Below are 18645 nucleotides of genomic sequence, written 5' to 3'. Positions count from 1 at the left end.
TAGATTTGTACATTTTCAGGGTAAAAGACACTCGTGGGCAACTCAGCATGTCATGGGGGATTCACTTGTTACTTCACGAAGAAGCAGTAGGGTGGAGTTGGAGTGAGCACCTCCACTCTCAGGTGCAACAGCAAAATGCTAAAACGTAGCCCTGAGCAAGGAGCCTTCAGTCCTGAATCACGCCTGGGTGCTGGGAACGAAAGCGGAAAGAGCAGGTTCTGTGTGCGCTGCAGTGATCCTAGTGGGATGTGACAAAAGACAAGAAAACAGGGGAGAGAAAAATGATGATTCTGGAATTTGGCTACGAGTGTCAGGGGTGACGAAAAGTGCCGGCAACGCCTCCTGCCCGGGCTATAAAGGGCTCCAAGCCCGGGGGAAGCTCACTCCCGCTGTCTGCGCTGCCAAGCCGGGTGTCCCTCTCCAGCGCCACAGCTCCACTGCCCCTCGCCATGAGCACCACCACTGTCAGGCAGTACTCCTCCTCCTCCTCCCTCAAGGGCCTGGGGGGCCTGGGGGGAGGCTCCAGCAGGCTTTCCTGCGTGCGCGGAGGAGGCTACAGAGCCCCCAGCGTCCACGGAGGCTCCAGCAGCTACTCCGTCTCCTCCCGCATCGTCTCGGGGCTGGGCAGCGGCTATGGGGGCAGCTACTGCAGCAGCGTCGGAGGGGGCCTGGGCGCTGCCTTCGGGGGTAGCTACGGGGCCGGCTTCGGGGCCGGCTTCGGGGCCGGCTTTGGAAGTGGCTTCGGAGGCGGCTTTGGCGGTGGCGATGGTATCCTCCCGGCCGGCGAGAAGGAGACGATGCAGAACCTCAACGACCGCCTGGCCGCCTACCTGGACAAGGTGCGTGCCCTGGAGGACGCCAACACCGACCTGGAGGTCAAGATCCGGGAGTGGTACAAGAAGCAGGGACCTGGTCCGGACCGTGACTACAGCCCCTACTACAGGACCATCGAGGAGCTCAGGAGCAAGGTAGGATGCTGTAATTAACACGGTGGGACGTCTCATAATCAGAGAGGAAGCAGAAACACTCACCGCTACCTCTAATTAGTTAGGTAACCGCGTGCCTCAGATACACACACAGAGTGCCAGGCTGGGAACTCAGAGATTTCTCAATGTCAGTTCTTGATTGCATCCTTCTAGGTGGAAACAAAGACCATTTTCACTGGAAGAAGCAGATGTAAAAGGACATAGTGCAAAGATGAAGAATTAGAGACAAATCTGCACTGACAATGTGCATTTCCCGAGACTTTAAAACGCATACTTGGGAAAGTTGTAGGTGTCTGCAGACTATGAAACGCCACGTGGTATTTGTAAACATCCAGTCAATGACTATGCAGACCACTGTCCCTTATTTCATCTCCTCGGTAATGATGTGATTTAAGCACTAAGGAGAAAAAGATGGAACTCGCCAGCAGTGAGTTTTTTGCCTCCTTTCAGCAGTCACTGCCACAGGGCCAGGCGTGCTGCAAACCCACCAACCCTGGCAGGATTTCCCCCAGTTCTGGTTTGATTCTCAACATCCCATTTCAGGGGCAATGCTTAAGAGTTGACTTTGTTCCTCTCTGTTACTGCTTCCGTACGAATCTGTCTCCTTGGCACCATACCTGATGTCCTCCCAGGCTCTGCCCCAAGTCTTTTCCCAGCATGGGTTATTTGCTCCTTTATTTGTAATATAAAAACCAGAAGCTGCAGGCACCTGCTCACCGCACTTTGCTCCATTTCTGTGGACAACAAATTAAACCCATCCCAGAACAAATGGCACAAGGGCTGCCAAACACAAGCGCCTGCTGGTCCATCTGTGCACGGTGCCGTGGATGGGGGAGCGGCAATTCCTTCCCGACCCTTGCATAATCACCATGTGCCCCGGAGCATGGGAACAAATGCTATTGTCTGATCTCACCCATCTCGTGTGACTTCATGCTGCCTTTTGAAATACTTAGTGATGGAATTTTGGAAGCGGAGGTCACGGAGTTTTAGGAAAGGGAGGACATCAGACACTGTCAATCTCAGCTGTGCCTCACTTCTTGTCGTGACTCAGTGTAGTCTTCAGTTAAGGAAATCCCAAACTTCCCTCAAATTGTTCCTGTCCCTAATGCCTCACCTGTGCGCTGATCAGCCAGGAGGCATTTCTGACAATCCTTTTGTGCTTTCTCTTTATCCTTCACCCTCCAGGTGCTGGTGGCCACAGTCGACAACGCCAACATCCTCCTGCAGATTGACAATGCCAGGCTGACAGCTGACGACTTCAGGACCAAGTAAGCCACATTTCCTGGAGACAGGGCACAGAGTCTGCAGAGATGTTCGATGAAATGAGGGGAAAAATAAACCATCCCAAACCCAAAAAGGCAACTTGGAAGCACAGCCTTAAAAATGAAGGTGTAATTTCCAAAGCAGCTCGTTACCTAAATCTTGTAGGCGTGTAGGGATTGTCTTGCTTCCATCCAGACCTTCACTATTGTATTCCCACTGCTTGTTGCTCTCTGTGTGAGCTCTCCTGCACAGACAGCTTGCCCTGAGCCTCTCCTATGCTTTTAATTTTTGTGCATTATAGCTCAGCAGTGCCCAGACCCAGTGACAAAACCCCATCATATCAGGGGGAAGGCAGTATTAAGGGCTCAGGGGAAACCATGCTATCTATTAGGTGTTCCCCTCACTCACAAGCACTCACCATCAGAAGGTGGTGCGTGCACCACAGGGGTCACGCAGCTTTGACACAATGCTAGGCAGTGTGGAGGACGTGGGCAGCATTTGAGGGGCTCTGTCCCAGCAGGGCAAGAATCTCCTGTGTCCTTCCTCACTGTTCCTGTGCCCGCAGGTTTGAGACGGAGCAGGCTCTGCGCCTGAGCGTGGAGGCTGACATCAACGGCCTGCGCAGAGTCCTGGACGAGCTGACCCTGGCCAGAGCTGACCTGGAGATGCAGATTGAATCGCTGAAGGAGGAGCTGGCCTACCTCAAGAAGAACCATGAGGAGGTGAGCATGGAGCTGGGCTCAGAAAACTCTCCAGCCAGAGCCCAGAAATAGGAGCTGTGGTCCAGTCATATATCCTATGCTGGATTTCCTTTGCTGGGGGGGAAGATGAGACCTGCTGGTAGGGAAGCAGAGATGATGTGTTATGGATGACAGTGCATCCCCTCTGGAGCCAGGGTAAAACCCATTCACCACTTGATATTTCAGTAATGTCCACCGTAGCTGTTAGAGATTTATTGACATCCCAGCAGCTCCAGGCACGGCAGATCGATCTCACGAGCAATGAAGCCAACTGCAGGCTCTAATTTATTCTCAGAAGGAAGCCAGACTTAACTCAAATGGAGATTTCTTTAGATACAATTTAGATTATTTTGTTTGTGATAGCAGAGCATAGGCCCCAGTTTGGTCCCCATTGCTACCTGCCCCAGAAATATGTGCAGGAGGATGCTGTCTTTCCTCAAAAGCTGTCTTGAGAAGAACATCTCTATGCATGGATTGGTGGATCCATGAAGACACGTCTCTTTTCCTGCAGGAAATGAACGCCCTGCGTGGGCAAGTGGGTGGAGAGATCAGCGTGGAGATGGACGCTGCTCCTGGAATCGACCTCACCAAGATCCTGGCCGACATGAGGGAGCAGTACGAGAGCCTGGCCGAGAAGAACCGCAGGGACGCCGAGCAGTGGTTCTTCAGCAAGGTGAGCTCGCTCGCCCGCCCGTGGCACCGCGGGGCGCGTGGGGCACGAGGCTGAACCCCCTCACCCGGACTGTAACGGCACGGCTTGGCCTTCTTGCAGACGGAGGAGCTGAACCGCGAGGTGGCCATCAACACGGAGCAGCTCCAGAGCGGCAAGACGGAGATCACGGAGCTGCGACGCACCATCCAGAGCCTGGAGATAGACCTGCAGTCCCAGCTCAGCACGGTATGAGGGGCAGAGGGTCCCCTGGCTGGTCCCCTCCCTTCCCCATCATCCTTGTCCCCCTCTGACTCCATCCTTCTCCTCCACTCGCAGAAAGCGGCGCTGGAGGGCACCTTGGCCGACACAGAGAACCGCTACGGCACCCAGCTGGCCCAGCTGCAGGGGCTGATCACCAGCGTGGAGGAGCAGCTGGGCGAGCTGCGCTGCGACATGGAGCGCCAGAACCACGAGTACAGGGTCCTGCTGGACGTCAAGTGCCGCCTGGAGCAGGAGATCGCCACGTACCGCCGCCTCCTGGAGGGCGAGGACGCCCAGTGCGTACAGGGCTTTGCTTGGGGTGGGAGGGGACGGGTGGTAGCGAAGAAAATAAAAAATGAGCAGCCTATCTTCCTTGGAGGATCCTGTGAGCCCATTTCCTGACCCGTGGCATGCCACCAGGTCTCCGTTTTCACTCCTGCTCATGCAGAACAGCACGGGGGTTATTACGGCCCTGCAGCATCCCTGGGGAAGGAGCAGGTACCACCGCTGCTCATTGCAGCCGGGCAGGGTGCTGCCTTAATGTCTGAATCCCCCCGCACACATAACTCTATCATTTTCTTCCTCTAAATCTTGACATGAAGTAGTTTTCTGAAGGCATTTTAATTATATTCTGATACAAGAAGAAAAATTAGACTTTAAAATAGTGATTTTGTCCTAGAGACCGCTCACTCTTTTCCCCTTTCTGACCATATTCCATTTTTCCCCTCCTGCAGCATGTCTTCTCACTACACCTCGCAGCCTGTGAAAGAAGGTAAGAACGCCTCAGTTCTGAAGCACTGATCACACCGATCTGTCACATCCTTATCACCATCTTAGTACAGACTCATACTTACTACATAATAAAATAACTATTCTATTAGCTTTTCCAAAAGTGAATTGACAGAAATGATTCTTATGATATACCAAAACCATGTTTTAGAAGACTATTGATGTAGACTGAAGCTATACTACAGCATTTAGGAGCAGGAACACTGATTTTTTAATTGCATTTCTGAGGCAGCTGCTGGTAATAACAAATCCACCCACGAAATCCTATTACAAGACGCTTTAAATAACTAACGGTTCCTTCTTTCTCCGCTGTAGCACCCGTAACTACCCGCCAAATCCGCACGATCTTCGAGGAAGTGCAGGACGGGAAGGTGATTTCCTCCCGCGAGCAGATCACCCAGGCTGCCCACTAAGCCAGCTGCATGGTTTCCTGCAAACCTCCCGCAGCAAAGTGCAAGAAGACGCCAGCTTGTGTGCTCTGGCTACGCAGCCCTGGAAAATCAGCTTCTCTTTTTATCATACCGCTGCGTCCCTCACCCTTTCTCTAAGCGCCGTGCTTGGAAATCAAATAAAGCTTTTGGCATTCGTGCAAACCAGAGTCTTGTGGCATCTTGTGGCATCGCTTCGTAGGGCCAGGCTGCCCCACTAGCTGTAGGACAAAGCTCCTCTGGAAGCAGCAACGTTCTCCATCGCTGTTTTGCAGATGGTGGGTCAGACACCCACGCTTCTGAACACCCAAGACCTTGCTGCTTCGCTGAGGGCAGCTGCTGTGGGTGGAGGTGGAGAGAGGAACTGGGAGAGGAGCTGGTTACAGGGTCACGGGAGGTGAGACTTGAGAGGAGTTTCGGCTCAGCCGAGGCACTGTGAATTTCTGTGCTGCCATGTCCAGTGACAGCAGAGCTGAAGCTTTTAGACCAGCGAGCCCAAGCAAGGAAGGGAACAAAAAGCAGGACGCGCAGCCAGGACCCTGAAAGCGGCTCCCGTCCTGGCCCTGCCCCAGTCGTCATTCAGTCCAGACACAAGCTTCGTGGTGAAGTGAGGCCGTAGATGGGTTAGGGATATGTGGGGTGGTGCCCCTCTAGAAATACAGCTTTGTTTAGTCCTTGCTCCCAAGGCACTGCTAAGGGGTGCTGAGAAGAAGGGCTTGTAAGTGGTGGGTATGGGCTCTGCAAGCAGAGACAGAAGCTCTTCGGGGAGGTATTTCTCCTGGCTGTCAGTGGTGTTCCTGACGCAGCAGATCTCGGTGCCGTCAGCTGGCCCAGCTGTTCCTGGAAAGCCAGTTCAGACACATTCTTGGCTGGGTTCTGCCATATTACTTCATAAATCCACCTTTTAGATCAATGGGGTGATTCAGAAAGGTGCCACTCAATGTGTGTGAGAACAGAGCTGGCCACATAGCTTTAAGTCCCCTTTCCAGAAAAACTGCCTGCATTGTATTCAGATATAAGACAGAATTCTTTTTTTTTTTTTTTTTTTTCCCTAAAACATTGGAAGGATGCCCACAGTGCACCCGTGCTGCGAGAAAGTGCAGGGGTGCCTGGTCTAGCCCTGAGCTGGCTCCTGCCTGGTTTCGGGTGCAGCCCCGTGCAGCCCTGCCTGTTTTCGGGTGGGCTGCACCCAACCCATCCATCGCAGGGCACTCTGCTCCGTGTGCCCCCTGCAGCCTGTGCCCCCCCCGGGGTTACAGCACGGCGCTGGTACCCGAGCGAGCCAGCTGAAAGCACGCCCAGCATCTCCCGAGCTGCCGTACACGTGGCTTTGGCTCAGAAGCTCACGGCTGATGACCGGTGATCTCATTTCCACTGGGATTCCACCGAAGGACACACAGACACATGCTGGGGAAGGAGTGCTGTGGTTAGGAAGACAACTACCACCGCTCTGCCGCTACCGACACTCGTGGCGGACAGCCCACGAGTAAATCACAGGGCACAAATCCTGCCCCGAGGCGATGCTGCTGCAGCTCTGCCGTCCCTGCGACTGCTGCACCCGCAAGGGCTCCGCGCGGGATGCGGGCAGGCGTGGAGCAAAGATGGATGAGAAGGGAGGGGACAGACTCCCCAGGTAACCTCGTAGGGACCCCCAGTTCTCCCCACGGGCGGTGCAGGGACCACCAGGACCTCTCGCAGCTCGTCTGAGCCCCCTGCCCTGCGACTCCCGGCGTGGAGATGCTGAAGGAGCCTCTCTGGAATCCGTCCTTGCTTTGTATTTTTCTCCTGGAAAAGCCCAGGCACATCCGTGCTGCTGTATAAACAATAAATACTCTCTCGCTAACAAAATCCCCTATTTTAATTACGCCTGCTACTGCAAATTGCAAGATAGGTGTGGAAAGCAGATGTGGATTCTCTCCTGCCTAAAGCGCTAACAATTAGTCCTCACCTTAAGAAACCCATCGAGGAGGGAGCTGCAGGTGGTGGCTTATGCAGACAGGCAGCGGCAGCTTGAGGCAGGTTTCAGAAAGAGGGATTTTATTCCAGAAAGACAGATTGACTTCTTAGGATACAGGGAATTAATCTGACATAAAAGACCACTTTATGAAGAGATACAAAGGTGTGGATTTTCAACTCCTTTTAGGGAACTTCTGTGTGATAATCTGATACTAGGGCAAACTTCATAAGCCCACTAAACAGAGATGTGTTTTTGTCCAAGTACTTCCATCTACCAGGTCTGTGTTCTGAACACACGTTTGGAGCTAGATTTTTATCTCCATTTTCCTCCTGAAGACAGAATGGCATGTTTAAACACAAACACGCTATCAAGAAATGACTGTTATGCCATAGAAATGGCATTTTGATTTTGAAATGTATAAGAAATAGGCTCATAGTGTACATGGGAGTCTGATTATTAACAGTTGGCCTTTTATTTAAAAGAGAAGGTGAAACAAACAATATGTAGTCATTAGTGGTTGTGTTCAATGGGAGGTCATGCTAAATAACAACTTAGAATTTTTAATTTGTTGTTTTAAGTCTTAATTAACACCTCGTAATTTTAATTGCTGCTGGGCGGTATTATCAAAGTATCCTAGACACTTTGAGCGACATGTATTTTTATGACACTTATAGCGGTTAAAGAGAAAACAAAGGATGAAGGAAAAGGCAATTTCACATAAGGTAAGAACATGCTGTCAGCCTCGTAACGCTGCGATGGTTTTGCATCCTATGCAGGGGCTGTGGGGAGCCGGTTACTGCTGCTGGCTGACTGTCCTGAAGGCTTCACCAGCATCCAGGCTGAGGGTTTGGGCTTGTAGGGGGATTTGGTGGTGTCGCTGGTGGTCCCCTTTCAGCGGGGATGATCCGTGAGCTCTGCCTCTTGCTGTTATCCGGGTGAAATTGTGGATGCAGCTGGAGAAGAAAGTGCCAGGCTCAGAACTCCCGGCCCCTGCCTCCCCCATGCTGCCTCGTGCTGCATCCGAAGAGGAGAGGAGTGAAATGTGGGTGTCAGCCGGCTCCGTGCCTCGGCTGCTGGCGCTCACGCGACGAGAAGGTGCCTCCACCAAGAGACCGAAGGCGCCCTCCATCTGGAGAGCACACGGTGGAGCTTTTGGGTCTCCTCCTCCTCTGCCAGCAGGCTGCCTTGTGGATCTGCCTCCAAACGGGCACATCTGCCGCTGTGCTTCCCCATAGCTGCCAGCGAGTGGAATCCCAAGGGCACGTCCCAGCCCCGTATCGCTCCCAGCTGTCTTCGCAGATGGGAGGGCGTCGTGCCATTCAAAGCTACTTAGACTGTACCTTCGTTACGTATTTCCAAGTTCTTTCCCCCCGTTCCTGGCAAGTGATCTAACGAATTAGTTGGCTGTTGGGAAGAGGTTGTTGGGGCCTGTCGATGAACACAGTCAAACAGCTCACCGTGCGCACACATGAGAAATATCTTCTCTTCCACACCCTGCATGATTTGCGAGTGACACTCAGGGTTGTGGTTTCTGTCCGTGCCACAGTTCAGCACGGAGAACCGACGGCCGAGCTCGACCACGCGTGGGACGTGGGTCTCCGGAGCCTCCTCGCTCTGCAGGGCAGCCAGGATCCCCCAAATCCCTCTTTACACGGGAGCTGTAAGCTCCAGACTCACACTGAAGTCGTCCTCCCCGCTCAGAACTGATTGGGATGTTCACACCAAAACCAGTGTTAGCGCTAGCTGCTACGCCACGTTAGTGTCAGCTTCCAGCTCTTTGCTCCCCAGTGCTCAGTGACCAGGAGCCCTTTTCCCAACATCCTTCATCTGCTTGATGCAATTCTGCATTTTTTTCCTGGAGAATCCCACGATTTTTAAGCTATTCCAGCTAGTAGCCATGCCCTGCCCTTTCTGAACAGTTTGCAAGGCTTTTTCACAAAGAACTAGAGAGAACAACCACTCCTTATTGCCTTTCCTTATTCCTCCGCTCTTGGGTGGTCTCCGAAGGGAAGAATTGAGTGAGCCCTGAAGGACTAACTCCTTTTTCAATGCTGGATAAAAGAGAGGACTTGCATTCCCAGGACTGGCAGCCAAGTTCCTTCCAGCACCGCTGGGCTCACAGATGTGGATGTATTTAGGGCTTCCCTGCATGGTCGTGGTCCTGCAGCTGGGCTGTGCAGACGGTGTGAGCAGGGGACTGCAGTAGCTGGGACAAACAGACACAGCAAGAGATGTTGACTCACTCCACTCAAACAGAGGCTGAATATTTCTGTTTCTGAGCTAACACTACAAAGGAATATTAAAATGTAGCCCTGAGCAAGGAGCCTCCTCCTTTGAATTACACCTGACTATTTACTTGGAAACGGAAGAAGTTTAAAAACGCCCTTCGTGAGATAAGGTGTTTCTAGTGAAATATGACAAAAAGCATGAAAGAACAAAGGAAAAATGACGATTCTGGAAGTTGGCTCAGATTTTAGGAGTGATGAAAATCATCGGGAATGCAACAACAAAAAAAAAAAAGTGCCGGCAACGCCTCCTGCCCGGGCTATAAAGGGCTCCAAGCCCGGGGGAAGCTCACTCCCGCTGTCTGCGCTGCCAAGCCGGGTGTCCCTCTCCAGCGCCACAGCTCCACTGCCCCTCGCCATGAGCACCACCACTGTCAGGCAGTACTCCTCCTCCTCCTCCCTCAAGGGCCTGGGGGGCCTGGGGGGAGGCTCCAGCAGGCTTTCCTGCGTGCGCGGAGGAGGCTACAGAGCCCCCAGCGTCCACGGAGGCTCCAGCAGCTACTCCGTCTCCTCCCGCATCGTCTCGGGGCTGGGCAGCGGCTATGGGGGCAGCTACTGCAGCAGCGTCGGAGGGGGCCTGGGCACTGCCTTCGGGGGTAGCTACGGGGCCGGCTTCGGGGCCGGCTTCGGGGCCGGCTTTGGAAGCGGCTTCGGAGGTGGCTTTGGCGGTGGCGATGGCATCCTCCCGGCCGGCGAGAAGGAGACGATGCAGAACCTCAACGACCGCCTGGCCGCCTACCTGGACAAGGTGCGTGCCCTGGAGGACGCCAACACCGACCTGGAGGTCAAGATCCGGGAGTGGTACAAGAAGCAGGGACCTGGTCCGGACCGTGACTACAGCCCCTACTACAGGACCATCGAGGAGCTCAGGAGCAAGGTAGGATGCTGTGATTATCAAAGTCCTCACTAAAGTCACTTGTTTTAAAGATGAGCCTGTTCCTAAAACCCGAAGGGACGAGAATTAACAAATGACAGGTAATAGTCTGAGATGGGAAAAGAGAAATACCTTGCTTGGAAATCGTAGTCATAACCTGTCAGCAGCAGTTTATGGACCACGTCCTCCACGATGCACAAGGATGTGTTTTCAGTTGGCTATTTGAGTGCAGGGAGGAAGGCGAGCAGGAAAGCCGGAGTCTGAGGATATTGGACACTGGCTCGGTTATCAGCAGCTGCACGGCCGTGCTGCAGCGAGCAGGCTGCCACGCCAGGCATCGCCCACCTCTCCTCGATGCTGCTGGTGCCCCAAGTGTGTGCTGCCTTTGCCAGGCTCCTGACTGAGCATTCAGCAGGCAGGGACACGTTATCTCCTTGCCCCTGTTCACTCCTGAAGAATGATATGCAAATTGTGATGCTAAGCAATTATCCTGAAGATCCTACAAAACAGATTGTTTCTAGCCTGATAGGAGGCTGAGGAGAGAAGTTTAAAATGAAGGAACTGCCCCATGGGATGCTTCTTCTTTGGGAGGTGCAAACACAGGCTCAAGTGAAAAGCCATGAGGAGCCAGGACATAGGGGTTGTAGTAGGTGGCTTCAGAGGTGCTGAACTCAGCTGTGCTGAAACGCAGCACAGGAAATCATGGCCAAGCTTGTTCCTTTGTTCCTAGCAGCTCCCCAGCTGATTTTAGGCAAAGGTCCTTGGGCAAAAGGATCTGAATCTGTCCTTCCCCTCCTGCCCTGCCATCGTTTTCCTCCCCACGACCAGCTCTGCCCATATTACTCATTGGGAGCCGATTGCGTGGTCCTTCAGCACTGCCTAAGCCAGGTGACAGCATCCTTAGTCAGCCCAGGCTCCACCAGAGGGGACGGAGATGTGCGGGTGGGCAACTGTCCTGCCTGTGATGGCAAACGCCAGGGAAATGGGGCAGAGGCCACTGGCAAGCTCTGGTCAACCCCTGGGGGAAATCCCTTACCTAGAACTTTTCAGTTCTTTTCCCTTTCTCCTGGCTTCACGTTGGGGTGAAAGGCTCCTTGACACACGATGCTCCTCTTCAAATTCCAGCCCATCGGGCGTGCTCTGACCTGCAGCACGGAAAGCTGGGGAGGGGAGCAGTGAACTGCTGGTCTCAGAAAGCCTCTGCCCAGGGCGAGGCAGACCCTTCCTCCCTCCCTCTGCAGCTGCCAAATTGCGACGTCAATATTCACACCTGGATTACTGCTAAAATACCCCCCGAAGCATCACAACTCAGCGCGAGCTTTTCATTAGCTTGTGGCTACAGAAATTACTGCTCATTAAATGGCCAATCATTTTCTGAATCCCAGAACAAATATTCACACCCGGGGTGCAATTACGAAAGCAATCCAGGCACAAGGCACTCCCTCCTCACCTCCCTTTTCCTTCTCGGCTGGGCCGTTCGGTGCTGCCAGACGTGGCCCAGGGCGCTGCCAGGACTCCGAGCGCTGCAGGAGTGTCCGGAGATGCCGCTCTGGCAGGGGAACAGGCTGCGACACGTGCGCGTGCCGGTGCCTTCACAAGACCAAATTCGTGCCAAGGAGGGATTGAGCAGGAGCATCCTGCCTCTCTCTGCAGTCCCCGTGGAAGTCCAGCCCAAGGGCAGGTGGTTCAGTGCTGCTCCAGTCCTGAACAGGAACACCAACAGCAGCATGCAAGTTATGGAATGACTTTTTCACTCCTTCTCTTTCTTTTTTTCCCTCCCAGATTCTTGCTGCTACCGTCGAAAATGCCAACATCGTCTTACAGATTGACAACGCCAGGCTGGCGGCTGATGACTTCAGAACCAAGTAAGTGCAATGCGTTCCAGTGCTCCTGGGAGGAGGGAGGGAAAAGCCAGCCCGTTTAAGGCTTCCCTTTGCTTTCTGCAACCGAAGTCGCACTGCCAGCTCACTGCTGACTGCGGTACATTTGGGAAGCGAGCATCTCTTCCTGGACACAGCGTTGTCCTGACATTCCTGCTCTGTAGAGAGCTGCGCATGCACGTGTAATGCAAGGTGCTTGGCAGAAATACACAGGCTAGGGAAGAAAAGAAGAAAAAATCTGTATTGGCTGGGCTCCGTGGATTAACTGTGAGTGTGTGCCTGCAGGTTTGAGACGGAGCAGGCTCTGCGCCTGAGCGTGGAGGCCGACATCAACGGCCTGCGCAGAGTCCTGGATGAGCTGACCCTGGCCAGAGCTGACCTGGAGATGCAGATCGAGAACCTGAAGGAGGAGCTGGCCTACCTCAAGAAGAACCACGAGGAGGTGAGCACGGAGCCAGGCACAAACTGGTGCTGACAAAATGGACCTTGCGTGCAATGGAAAGGGGGCCAGGTGCAGCGTGCAGGACTGTCTGCAAATAGGGCTGTCAGGAGACACACAAATGCACATGGGGAAGGGCGGTTATCCCTTCAGAAAGAAGGTCTGTGAGGTTTGTCTGCTGGGTGCGAATAAGACGAGTGATGTGACATTTGTCGTGGTGAGAATATGATGATTCCACTCTGATGTGTCTCTTTTCCTGCAGGAAATGAATGCCCTGCGTGGGCAAGTGGGTGGAGAGATCAGCGTGGAGATGGACGCTGCTCCTGGAATCGACCTCACCAAGATCCTGGCCGACATGAGGGAGCAGTACGAGAGCCTGGCCGAGAAGAACCGCAGGGACGCCGAGCAGTGGTTCTTCAGCAAGGTGAGCTCGCTCGCCCGCCCGTGGCACCGCGGGGCGCGTGGGGCACGAGGCTGAACCCCCTCACCCGGACTGTAACGGCACGGCTTGGCCTTCTTGCAGACGGAGGAGCTGAACCGCGAGGTGGCCATCAACACGGAGCAGCTCCAGAGCGGCAAGACGGAGATCACGGAGCTGCGACGCACCATCCAGAGCCTGGAGATAGACCTGCAGTCCCAGCTCAGCACGGTATGAGGGGCAGGGGGTCCCCTGGCTGGTCCCCTCCCTTCCCCATCATCCTTGTCCCCCTCTGACTCCATCCTTCTCCTCCACTCGCAGAAAGCGGCGCTGGAGGGCACCTTGGCCGACACAGAGAACCGCTACGGCACCCAGCTGGCCCAGCTGCAGGGGCTGATCACCAGCGTGGAGGAGCAGCTGGGCGAGCTGCGCTGCGACATGGAGCGCCAGAACCACGAGTACAGGGTCCTGCTGGACGTCAAGTGCCGCCTGGAGCAGGAGATCGCCACGTACCGCCGCCTCCTGGAGGGCGAGGACGCCCAGTGCGTACAGGGCTTTGCTTGGGGCAGCGGGGTCAGAGGGGATGGGCAGTAGGCAGAAAATTTGCTGGCCAGGGTCTCATCCTGATTGCAGCTTTCAGGGCTCATGCTGCTATTCATGCCAGCCACAGAAGCCCAATGGCTCTGTCCCTGGCTTCTGTCTGCAGCGGGATGCTGCAGCAGGCACCGGTCCCGGCTGGAAGGGGGCAATGGTCCCTTTGCACTCCAGGAGACATCGAGCACAGCAGATGTTATCGCAGTCCCCATGAGACTTCTCTGTTTTGCTCCTCTGCCTCAGTGCAGAGCCCACAAAACAATAAAGTTTGTCCCTAACACCTCTTTCTTTTCTCCTTCTCTTGCAGCATCTCTTCCCAGTACTCCTCTGCGATGTCCTCGCACTCCGGCAGGGACGGTAAGAGCGCACCTTGCCCCACATGCCATGCACACAGCTTTGAGGCTTGCTCTTAGAGCAGCTGCCAACCTGGGTGAGGATCCGTCCTCAGGCGTGCCTCGCTGGCTGAGGCAGTGTCAGCAGCCAGGACAGCGTGCGAGCATCTTACAACGAGTAACCACAGGAAAAAGCTGTAAGGAAGGGAAATGCCTCGCATTCCTTTATCGCAGGAATGATTCGGCCTAAATGAGCCCTGTGACAGAGCAGCCAGCGCTGCAGCTGGAGGCAGACCTGAAGAACCAAACCGCACTAGGAATTTAGGGAGTGGGCCCTTTGCCTTCCCGAGCCTGCTCATCAGCCTGGCTCTTCCCTCTTCCAGCCTTACAGAGCTGTTCCAAGCTGTGTTAGCTGGTACCCCGTAGAATTTCCCACATCTTCCTTGTGCAGCAAGCACCTGAGCCCGTGTTAGGAAATCTCTCTCCTTCCTGCCCACCGAATAACTGTCTCCCTCTTCCCTTGCACAGCCATGACGTCCTCCCGCCAGGTCCGCACGATCGTGGAGGAGGTGCAGGACGGGAAGGTGGTCTCCTCCCGGGAGCAGGTCGCCCTCACCACCCGCTAACGGCGCTGGGGACCTTCGGCCCCAGGCTCAGGCTCGTGGCCGCTGAACCAAGCCCTGGCTGAGGCTCTGTTCAGTGGGGCTGTGCCGCAGGCAGCTTCATCCGGCTGCTTCTGTGCCCTGATTTACCCTAATTTTTGCGCAGGTGCTAACGTGCTCTCTATACACATTTAATAAAGCTTTTTTTTTTTCATTCATGCAACTGCAGACTTGTCTGTCACTGATAGGTGATCTCGCAAAGCCCTGGGGTTGTGTGTTCACGCCAGGGAAAGTCTTGAGAAACCACATGAAGGAGCCAGCGTGGGGAGGGGAGCGGAGGAGCACGGGTTCCACTTGGCGCAAAAATAATCTGGGGCAGCTTTTAACACTGAGCACGGGCCCATGGGACTGACCGAGACGTAAACTGATCATTTTGATGTGAAAAGAAGGCAATGATGCTTTCGGACAAAGGGCCAAACAGGTGCTGATTAAAGCCAACAAAACAAAGCTCTGTTCTTGAAGTCTTGGTACTGTAAAGAATCCCTTTCACCTACAGGCTGAACTTAAATGAGCACAACATCAGACAGGTTGGCAAACCTTACACAAACATTCCTTCTGTCTCATTTGCCTGTCTTAAAATCACACTATTAGGCGCATTGCATGAAAACTTCATACAGGCCTTTTAACGTTGCCGAGGGCTGTGTTTAACAAGCTCTGAAGTAACCACCGCTTAATCTGCAGAGCGATGAGTAGCAGTAACTTTTTATCACTGTGACATCTAGTAGATCACTGCTAAAATCCTTCTTGAAACATGAGCTAGTTATCATTATGTCAACAACGTCTGCGGGCAAGCTGCCACGCAGGATGAGGTGATGCAACCCGTGCACAGGCAGCCCAGTACCAGGCTGTGCCTTTGCTTTGCCCACTCACTTCCCACGGAGTGCAGCAGGAACCAAAGGGTGCTGCGCTTGTCGCACGTCCCCCACGTGTATCTTGTGGGCTAGATAGGAGAGAACACCATTTCAGAGCCAAAAGCCTGATGGATCACTTAGATCCAAAGATATGCAATATAAGGATATTAGGAAGAAATTCTTTACTCGGAGCGCGGTGAACGCTGGCCCAGGCTGCCCCAAGGAGCTGGGGGTGCCCCATCCCTGGCAGTGCCCAAGGCCACGCTGGATGGGGCTGGGGGCAGCCGGGGCTGCTGGAGGGGTCCCTGCCCATGGCCAGGGGTTGGAATGTGGTGGGCTTTGAGGTCCCTTCCAACCCAAACCATTCTGTGATCCTACAAGGGGCTTCTGCAGCTCAATTCAAGCAGGTTTGCCTCTTGGATTGTTATTGATGATTCATTCTCTTCAGCCTCTGGAAAGGCATCGAGGCACTTATTGAACAAGAAGAAAGGCATGCACCCGGCCTGAGCAGACTCTTGAAAAGAGCTGACGATGCCATGTGAGGCATGACGAGACAAGCAGAGGCACGGGAATGTGATCGAAGAAGTGGGGAACCTGCCAGGTCTTTCCAGAAAAGGGAGTGTGTTCAGAGATGATGCTATCGTTCTGTGTTATTGTTCAGCAATTACAGAAAAAAGTAGGAAATGAAACACAAACCAGAGTGCAGGGTTCACTGACTGTATCATTCTTTGCTCAACTATAGACCTTCCTTGCGGAAAGAGGAAGTCTCCCAACCCAAGCGAGCTACACCCATCTCAGAAATAAAAACTAGATCAAGCAAAAATGTACTTTAGCATCAAGCTGTCTTACACTTTATGGCGATGGACAAGGGTGCAAGGTGGAAATTCTGATTAAACTGAAAATCACAGAATCATAGAATCATAGGTTGGAAAAGACCTTCAAGATCATCTGGTCCAACCATCACCCTACTACCAAAATGTGTCAGTTTTTGCCATCAGAAGAGATTTATTTTACTTCAGTTATATATATAGGCAGCCATTGGACTCTCAGGCCAGAATGCCCCTAGTGTACCGAATACAGAAGGGCTTTCTGGAAAAAACAACCATTACGGCTTAAATGTAAGTAGGAGGCTAAAGAAGGCACCAGTCCAAGAGCACTGCCTCTGCCGGCAGCCCAGTAAGGCATGGCCACTTCTGCAGCCAGAAGGACGCGAGGGAGAGATTGCAGGAATGGCCTGAACTGAATACCTGGGAGATGAGCTGGGAGAGCCGATGGGAAGCCCAGCTTTGTAATCCATTCAGTTCCATTGGGAGGATCGTATCGGGCATTTTCCCGATTCACCAGCATATATTTGCTTTAACAAAAAGGCTTAAATCCTGCATAAGGCTCTCCATAACCCTATTACCACAAACACGATGGAAGTCCATGCTTAGCACACGTGATTGCTGTGTTACATTACAGTGATCAAACAGAAGGAAAATACCACCTAGCTATTAGGGAATTTATTTTCTATTATTACACCTTGCTCTACAATTACAGGTTGCATCTGTGAAATGTGGACAAATTATCACACCCAAGAGATGGAGAGACATTTTTGGAGAGCATTTTTTGAGTTTTCTGCAAGATGCAAGAACAAGAAAAGCCTTGGTGGGATTCAGCAAAGACTTACAAAAGCACATCCTCTGCAAAGAATGGTGAAACTGTAATGGACAGTGAAACAAAAAAGGAAAATCAAGAATGTTTTTGAGAGATATTTCATCAGCTGAGACACGGAGACAAGTGTGTAGGATGTGCCGGTGTCAAGCTTAATGTGTAATAACAGGAGTACATGCAATGAGTAAGACTTAACATGAGGATCATGTTTCCCACCTCTAAAGCTCTGTGTTCACATCAAATGTTCTACAACGCCCTTAAGAAAGAGGATTACTATTATTGTTATTTCCGTCCTACAGAGCATGAAATTGAGACTCAGAGAAGCCGAACGATTTGCCTAGAGTGATTTACAAAGCTGGGCTGAGAACCCTGGCGCTTCTGGCGTCATCAGCAAGTCGGAAAACAGTTTCGGTGCAGCAGTAACACCCTGAAAACTTGGGAATGACAGTTTAGTCAACAGCTAGATAAGAAAATACTCGTAAATAGCAGACACGAGAATTTTCCATGGGTGAAATCCTTAAGCTTGGCTGAGAAAGAGCAGCTGTGGGGCCGCTCACAGCTCTCACCGCTGTGCCGATGACTCCTGATAAGGATCGCCAAGCCAGAAGCCAGCGCTGAGCAGTCTGAAGGGACTTATTTGAGCCCTGGCCGTGTGCTTTGGGTGCCAGCTGCTGCCTGGTGCTCAGCCTCTCTCCCTTGGCACTCCCTGGCGGTTGCTTTGAGCCCAGACGTGAGCGTGGGCTCGCGGTCAGGCAGGGTGAGGGGCAGCAGCTCGGGGCTCGCGCTTTGGTGCCGCGCGTGAGTCACAACGTCTGCGGGGCAGTTCTGGGCACAAGCACAGCTAATGACTCAGGAATACTTGGAATAATGTGAAATACTGCATCTCCCTCTTGGGGGCACATTATACTTTCTTTACTTCATACTTCATACTGCTTAAGAAACAGTCTCAAGTCTTAAAATATTCCGAGACTACCAAAGGACTTCTCTCCGGGGAAATCCAGTCCTTTCTCATTTTCATCCCTCTTTTGAAGCTGATAATTTTGTACAGGAGACGAGCCCTTGGGAATAATGCCACAGAGCCCATCCTCTACCACTGTCCTGCTCTCCTTTTTAAAGAGGAGTGCCAGAAGTAAATGTGAAGCTGAAGTATAATTCCTTCCTTTCCATTTTTTCACAAAATCACATGGGAACAGCACCTTCGCCTAGGGGAGGCTTTTCCCTAGCTCATTTGTTATTTGAAATTATCTTTCCTTGTCAGGCCTGCACTGCTCTTTCTGAAATGCCTGCTGGGGAATCCACATGGGCCATCCCTCCTCTGCTCCGTGCCCCCGGGCACAGCACTGCCTGCCGAGGGGCTCCGAGGTCGGCCGAGGACGGCTCATCGGAGGCATTGCCCGCGGCAGGCTCTGAGGCCACGCTGAGCACGTTTCCTGCTGGAGACTCCAGTCTGGAAGCCAACAAAAGCGGGCTCTGCAAAGCGCCTTCCATTACGCATGTAGATAGCATCGTTAGCAGAGCTCTTCATACAAAATGAAAATCTCCTTTAATAAAAGGAAGACTGCAGCTGCTGGCGGGTCTTGA

General features: G+C 53.0%; 1 protein-coding gene across 1 annotated transcript; it reads left to right on the top strand.

The window, feature by feature from the left end:
* Positions 1–371: 371 nt before the first annotated feature.
* On the top strand, positions 372–14718 carry LOC121059445 (keratin, type II cytoskeletal 2 epidermal-like). The gene is made up of 16 exons (XM_040536319.1): positions 372–968; positions 2172–2254; positions 2815–2971; positions 3501–3662; positions 3762–3887; positions 3978–4198; positions 4637–4674; positions 5007–5092; positions 9510–10238; positions 12018–12100; positions 12401–12557; positions 12817–12978; positions 13078–13203; positions 13294–13514; positions 13874–13923; positions 14427–14718. The coding sequence occupies exons 1-16, from the start codon at positions 450–452 to the stop codon at positions 14522–14524; spliced, it is 3018 nt and encodes a 1005-aa protein (XP_040392253.1). The 5' UTR covers positions 372–449; the 3' UTR covers positions 14525–14718.
* Positions 14719–18645: the final 3927 nt, after the last annotated feature.

The sequence above is a fragment of the Cygnus olor genome, chromosome 25 (genome assembly GCF_009769625.2).
Source record: "Cygnus olor isolate bCygOlo1 chromosome 25, bCygOlo1.pri.v2, whole genome shotgun sequence".
Taxonomy (NCBI): Eukaryota; Metazoa; Chordata; class Aves; order Anseriformes; family Anatidae; genus Cygnus; species Cygnus olor.
Note: the sequence above shows the minus strand (reverse complement) of the source record. Positions and strands in the feature narration are given on the sequence as shown.